At 46.7% G+C, this 7,632-nt stretch overlaps 1 protein-coding gene across 3 annotated transcripts in view; it reads right to left on the bottom strand.

The window, feature by feature from the left end:
* Positions 1–1,563: 1,563 nt before the first annotated feature.
* The window catches only part of LOC144168935 (growth hormone-regulated TBC protein 1-like), a 39,973-nt gene continuing 33,904 nt past the window's right edge, over positions 1,564–7,632 (bottom strand). For all 3 annotated transcript variants that reach the window (XM_077697931.1, XM_077697932.1, XM_077697933.1), the window contains one exon: positions 1,564–2,310. In XM_077697931.1, coding sequence (XP_077554057.1) covers positions 2,215–2,310 — 96 coding nt within the window. In that variant the 3' untranslated portion in view covers positions 1,564–2,214. The remainder of the gene's footprint in view (positions 2,311–7,632) is intronic.

Genomic DNA, 7,632 nt, shown 5'->3' with positions numbered 1-7,632 from the left:
AGCGCACAAGAGCGTGCGCCTCGTGAGGGGCGCCCGTGTCGACCAGCTCAACTAATGTCAGTAGATAAGGTATCAGAGTACCACTACTGAGGCACGCAAGTCAGTAACGGAGGTCATTTTGGTGTTTATCAGTGTTGCGAGATTGCTGCATCTACGGTCTCGCCGCTAACTTTGACTGGGTTGTTTGTTAACAACACTGCCGAAGATACACCAAAACAGCATCTTTGGACACAGTTCTGCAGCTGAAATGCTGCTTCAAGCGTGTCTCATACGAAACGACGTCAGTCACGCGCAGCCGCAGAGCAGGGAGGACAAGCTAAGCCTATCAGAGTTGACCGACTAAAACGCATATACAACAAAATGGCGGCGCCCATGAACCATCGCTGTGTAAATAAATGTCATGTGATGCGAACTGACAAATGATCATGGCAGCAGCACGGAGCAATAGGGGAAAGTGTGCCGATACTTTGTAACCTTACCTAGTAACACTAAGCTCAACCTTCTAGAACACTCTGCCTAGCGTTAGTGGAGTGATTTCTTGCGTGCTGTTCTCCTCATTAGTTCATATGCGTTTGTGTCTGAAGCGGGGAGCTGCAGACGCCGAGTTCGCGAAGCCGGTAGCCGCGGGTTCTAGTGTGTGCTAACGCGGTCTTCTATGGGAGAGATGTGTAAGCCTGCGGATGAAACGATCCGAACCTGCCAGTCATAGAGCACTTTCAGCGGCAAGTTCAGAAATCCACGTGAGGTGCAACAGCCGGGCTCCGACGAAGGGAGAGGGCCCGCCAGCTGTACTGCTTTCTGCAGCCTTGCACAACTAGCACAGGTTGCGCCAATTTTTTTACCCTTACATGTCTCTGTTTCAGTGTTCGTTGATAAAAAACGCTTCGGCTACCTCCACAAATTCCATTTTACCACACATTCATGATTTGTGATGCCACAAATTATTGCGCGCTAAAGTGGATCCGCATACTAGGTGTTCCGTTTCATGAAAACGGGTGAGCTCAAGAGTGGCTGAGACAGCTCAAACCATTGTGGCGACGTCTCCTACACATAATACGTCGCATCTCTGGCACTTTCGGTGGTGCTTCTCAAGATATCGCTCGACGCTTAGTACAGGCAGTGCTGGTATCTATGACGGTCTACGGCGCCATATGTGTTACGATCTCACGAAGTACCAACTTCACCAGCTAGTGGTTGATACCCGTTTTTGCAGTTTTTTCATTTTCCGCATTAATAAGCAACTGCTGCTGCTGCAAGTGGAATATTTGTATTCATGAAATTCTAGTCTACAGATAAAGGCCAACCTTACTGTCCCTTTAAAACATGCTAAAAAATGTGCTTTAAAATGTCCTTGAACATTTCAAAGCACTAGTAATAGAAGCTTGTGTCAACATGCAGCATTTATAATTACACAGACATGTGAACAGTGAACAATAAAAAGAAAAAAACGCACCGACTAAAATAAAATTACCATGCTCTTTTAACTGACACGCAACTTTACTCCATGCACTTGCCATTAGGATCACACAGACAGACATAGTGAATCACAGACATTTTCCAAGCTTTTAAAAATCTCCCCTTTATTTCACGCAAGTTTGGGCATCACACTGAAAACGGAAAATGTAAAGACAAAAACAAAACAAGAAGTTGGGGAAATTGCGTATCACTTCTGAACGATTGACAAGGTAGTCCCCAGACCAAAACAGTCAAGAAAGTGCACTTTGGTCCACTGCTTTTGCAGTTATTGCTTACAGTATATTGCACGTAAGCTTTGTGCTTGTTGTAAAGCAGCAAGAAGCACCACCGACTCATCTAACAAAGAACTCGTGGAACTGCTATCATTGCATCGTCACAGGCAGTCAACATTCCATCCGAAAGCTTCCACAGTGACGTTGTGTGGGGACAAGAAAGCTATTTCAAGTGCAGCATCGCTGCTCAGTCGATACCATCTAAACAAATAGCAGCCCATTTGGTCACACAAAATCTCGAATCAGAGAGTGCTCTTTCGAAGGAAACCAGCAATGGACAAAGCCTGCTTAAAGCTTTCTGGGCGGGGCAAAAACCCCAACTGAGTGGCATGTAAAGTGTGCGCGTCAATACATCATGGCACTTGAAGACGGCGTGAACGGTTTCGAATGTCCTGCACTGTCACACATCCCTCGTGGACGTGGCACGGCCGATGTCCCCCTGTGCAGTGGCAGGTGTGGGTGAGGGTCACCTCCTAGCGGCCGTGACAACCTGCCCCCGGCAAGTCTCTCGAAGCTGGTCAATGTGCGCTCGCTGTAAAGATTTGGGCTCCCGGAAAATGGCCTGTGTGGTGACCAAAGAAACAAATGAGAACAACAACACTGTGTTAAAATAAAGGAGGAGGGGACTGCGTCTTTAGACAAAGGGTTTTTCATATACCGTATTTACTCGAATAATGAACCCACTCGCATAATGAACCCTCCCCCCACTTTTCTTCTTTGAGAATTTACTTTTTGTCACTTTGAATAAAAAATGTTTTTATCTCAGCATGGTTGCTGATGCTGTAGACGATTGCAGCAACTTAATATCGTGCTACAGTACACGCAGAAATGCTAAAAACGCATTCCAACAAAAAGAAATCTCAACAGTAGCCGGGGACGTGAGCGGGAATGTGGTGGCCCACAATTTAAAAATTGCGCGCTTGCGGTACACCACCTGCTGAACACACAACAAACCTTGCGCCATAAAAACGTTGCGGCGTGTGAACAAAGCGCAAAACGTACTCCACACTCCTTCCCTGCTCTTTGCTGTTCCGGCTGGTTTTGGCGCCGTGTGGACAAAGCACTAAACGTACTCCGCACTCCTCTGCTCTTGCTGTTCCGCGGCATTGCCATTACACTCCGTGGTTTTGTTGTTCAGCTGTGTTGATACCTTTTTTTGCGCTCCTGGTGCGCGCCGTACGATGGGCCAGTACATGAGCTACACAGCCGGTTTTAAACTGAAAGTGGTGGAGCATGCGTTGATGCACATGGAAACCGTGCGGCTGGGCGGCACTTCAGTGTTGACCCACTGCGTGTACGCTACGGGCGAAAACGAGAGGTTTTTGGTTGGTGAACAAGGATCGCCGTGCGTTTCGTGGGCCCAAAAAAAGGGAAGTTTCCGGGTGCGAGAAAAGCAGTTTTGGGGTCCCTTGATGGCACGAAGACGGTGCGCTGTGGGCCAACTACGAATGTGAAGCCGCAAGCAACTTCAGTGAGGAGGACAGCTCCATGGCGAGTAGGGGGCCTCTGGCATTTTCAGAATTACGGTGACTTTTGCTGCAGCACAGGTGCAACAATGCTGCAGCTCTTCTTTATGGGGGAAAATCCAGTATGTGATGCGGCCCAAAAATAACTCTCCAAAGCTCAGCGCAAAGTCACTAGTGGCCCTTGTAAACAGGAAAACTGAATTTTCTACTACAGTGGAACCAAACTGATACATCGCCCGGACAACCTGCTTCTTATGCCGGATCACCGTGGTCCCGGCAAGCTCCCCATTGAAACAATGCGTTAAAAACCCCGATGTTATGACATTCGTGTGCACGCAGTCCGCTTTATACGACAGACCCTGGCGCGGATAAACCGCAGCTTTTCCCATCTTTTACACCGCTTCGCCACCTCGTCTTGACCTTTCTTTATTGTTAACCCCCATTTGATGCTGCCTGACGTGCAAAAGTCCAGAGGCGGGCCAGGCCACTCGCTGAACAGACACAAGTAAGCAGGATGGTACTCCGAGATTATCTGCCACTCAGCAGAGAAGGCAATGTGCAGTCATATGTGTGGCGCGGCAAGGGAAGGGATATATTCTCGCCCCCATATAACACGCCTTAACTGTTTTGCTACTGCGCCTATTGAAAATCGATCAATTTTATCGATACTTTGGGAGCGCCTTTTCATAGCGTTCCAGGCGTTGCTTGAACAAGTAAAGCTGTTCGGAGTTAGATCAGAAAATGGCCTTTCAAAATCAGTTTTGTTTTCATTTTTGCAACGGAAACATGATTTTCGACACGCTTTTGAATCACCTGGGTGTGGAAAAGGGGCGTGGTCATCGCGCGTCACTGCTACCAACGAAGAATGCGTGCCACTAGTAATTACTCTGCACCAGGGTTTGTTTTTTGCTACCAGGGCGTGAATGAGGAACTAGCAAACGATTTTAAACCGTCAGGTTCGCGCTCTGACAGTAATAATCCCAGAAATCGGCTGAAAATGTCAAGCAGTGCCTGATTGCAAAGCTACTTTATGATTTTAAGCAGTTTTATTGCCTTTGCGCACGTTGTTCTAAGTACTGTGGTAGTTCTACTTACCCCAGGACCATTCGCCAGCAGGTTACAACAGTTTCCGTTTCGTTTCTGCATCGCGAAATTCATATTTTGCGCTACGAAGCAGTTACTCAACTTTAAGGCTACCTGCCATGGCGCCTCGAGCGTCCACGACTGATCCTCTTTATGATGCTACCAAATTCATCAACCATTTTCAGAGCCTTGAGCAAATTGTAGACTTTTCAAAATATAATGTCCGCATTTGTGGTGATTTTAACCTGCCTGGGATGGATTGGGCAGCTACAGGTGTTCACGAGGTTGCTGCTGCGTCACGCCCGAAAGCATCTTTTATGTTAGACTTCATCATGTTTCATGGCCTATATCAAAAAAACACTTGCCCAAACCACCAGGGAAAATTTCTTGACGTCATACTAACATCCTCTCCTGATGATTGTGTCCAGAGGGCATGTGCTCCACTAACACGGGTAGATAGTTATCATCCTCCTTTAGAGATAGTGTTTTCATTGAAAGTGGTGAGGCACGTTCCTCGTGCACAAACTAAGTTTCAATTTGACCGTGGGGACTACCTCGGCCTGTATGTGTTCCTAAGGGACTACGACTGGTCAGACGTGCTCAGCGACCACTGTGCAGAATCGGCCACGGCCAAATTGACTGCTGCACTACAAGACGCAATGGCCAGGTTCATCCCGCAACGCACTTCCCGTCCATCCGTGTATCCGGCTTGGTTCTCTCAAGAGCTGCGACAGTGTCTCGAGCGAAAGGCACACCTGCACCACCTTCATAAAGTATCAGGCTGCCCAACAGCGTATAAAATGTTCAGCGATTGTAGAAGACAGGCCAAGCAGCTGTTGAAACGGGACAGGCAAGCCTACATTGACAGAGTTGAAACATCTTTGAGGCAGGACCCCAAACAGTTCTGGAGGTTCATGCACAGTTATGGCTCACGATCATCTAAAATTTCAACGATCCACACAGCTGCAGGCAAGGCATGTACCAACGCAACAGAAATTGCCAACCTGTTGGCTAGCCACTTCAGCTCCAGTTTTTCAGCTGGTAATACTGGCAACACTAACTATGCAGATAAGACCTTACAGGCAGACTGCCTGGCGGCAACGCCAGTGACAGAGACGGAAATTCGTGAAGCCCTTAGAAAAATGAAGGCCAAAAAATCATGTGGCCACGACGGCATCCCTAGCTTCATTGTTAAGGGCTGCGGACCGATACACCCTTATTGAGACACATCTTCAACCTCTGTATAAAATCTGGAGTCTTTCCAACCACTTGGAAACACTCAATTGTTGCACCCATATTTAAGTCTGGCGACCCTTCCCTTGTGGTCAATTATCGACCTGTGTCACTGATTTGCTCTCTGTCCAAAGTTCTGGAGCTTATTTTGTACAGCCGTCTCTACTCTTACTTCTCCCAGAAGCTGTGTACACAACAACATGGCTTTATTCCTCATCGTTCACCTGTGACAAATCTGTGTGCTTTTCTTAGCAAAGTGGTCCCTGCAGTGCATTCAAGACACCAAATTGATGTAATCTACTTTGATTTGTCAAAGGCATTCGACACTGTGTCACACTCCTTGCTGTTACAGAAACTGGACAACTATGGAATATGTAAGATGTACTTGATGCTTTTTGAAAGTTACTTGTCTAACCGTACAAACGTTGTGCGAGTTTCGGGCTGTTTCTCTGGTGAATTTCGCTCAACTTCTGGAGTGCCTCAGGGAAGCAACCTGGGCCCCTTGTTGTTCTTGATTTTTATCAATGACTTGGCTGAGCGCATGCAACACTCTGAAATGCTCCTCTTTGCTGATGACATTAAGATCTTTCGGCCTATAGACAGGGCTAGCGAGTGCTCTCTTCTACAAGATGACATCAACACCGTGTCAGCATGGTGTTCAGCAAACATGCTTCGCATCAACCCATCAAAGACCAATGTGATATCATACCATCGTCGACAGGTGCCGATTCAATTTTTGTATAAGCTGCATGGGGGTTCCATTACTCGAGCGTCAACAGTGCGGGACTTGGGTGTGCACATTGACTCATCACTAAGTTTTAAACACCACATTGAAAAAACAGCCAGCGATGCAATGAAATCCCTTGGACTCGTAACACGTGTCACGAAAGAGTTCACTGATCCTACCTGCTATTTGTCCCTGTTTCGGGCTATTGTACGTTCCCGGCTAGAGTACTGCTCGGTTGTATGGAACTCTGTTCCTCAATACTTGTCACTGTCTCTGGAACGAGTCCAGATGAGATTTGTTAGAATCTATTATGATCGTTACCTTTTCAGGAAAATATATTACACGTATGACAGAATACTCGACCACACTGGATTAAGCAGACTGAGTGACAGAAGAACACTCCTCGATATGTGCTTTCTTCACAAGCTCATTCATGGAGCTGTTGACTCTGCCGATTTGCTAACTTCCATCAATTTTCATGTCCCCACACGATGCCGTTCCTCGCCGCTATTTTATCCTGACGTCAATCATAAAAGTCCTGTCCAGAGAATGCAACTCCTTTACAACTCACTTGAAGTGCCTGATCTGAGTATCTTTGATCGTTACAGCACTTTTGTGCAAGCTGTTAAAAATTCATCTAAAGCCTGAGTGTGTACTTATGTGTTGTAAAATCAGGCGAGTCAGCCATGTAATGCTTGTTCCATTGAGGTTATTTTCATTTCTCATGCTCTTTTTTCGCTATGGTACACATCTTCTGAGTGTGTTCTGAGTGTCTTCTTTTGCGCTGAGAATCGTGTGAGTCAGCCTCATAATGTTTGATCCATTGATGTCATTTTTACTATACTCTTTTTTCCCAATTGTACACATCTCCCTTTTCTATCCTTTCCCTTGTTTCTTCTGTGCACCACGCTGAAGGCGTCATGCTGTTTGTGGGCACTTATCTAAATAAATAAATAAATAAATAAATAAAAAAAAAACCACGCCGCTCCTGATTTCCCGCCACCCTAACCCGATTTCTGCGATAAGAACTTCAGATGCAAGTCAAAAGATCACACCCAGTCGCCAGATATCTGTTCCGCCGAGGACAGAGCTTCAGACGAGCCTTACACTGCCAGCTGTTCGCCTTCCAGTTTCGTTTCCATACGAAGGTATCTCCGGGTGTCTAGTGTTGCTGCTTAGTTGAACCGTGAACCGTCTATTCGGACGGAGTCTCCGATAAGTTTTTGTACTGTTTCATTTGAAAAATGTTACGTGGCGCTGCAACAGAGGAGGCTCGTTGTGCTGATCTTTTTCATCGCGCAACTGCTACTCGGCCAAAGAACGCAGGGCACGATTCTAGCTCGTGGTACCTGATTTTTGCGAGCAAGGCTACAAT

This window comes from Haemaphysalis longicornis, unplaced genomic scaffold (assembly GCF_048455015.1).
Source record: "Haemaphysalis longicornis isolate Haplotype H1 unplaced genomic scaffold, Haemaphysalis longicornis Haplotype H1 scaffold_2, whole genome shotgun sequence".
Classification (NCBI taxonomy): domain Eukaryota; kingdom Metazoa; phylum Arthropoda; class Arachnida; order Ixodida; family Ixodidae; genus Haemaphysalis; species Haemaphysalis longicornis.
Note: the sequence above shows the minus strand (reverse complement) of the source record. Positions and strands in the feature narration are given on the sequence as shown.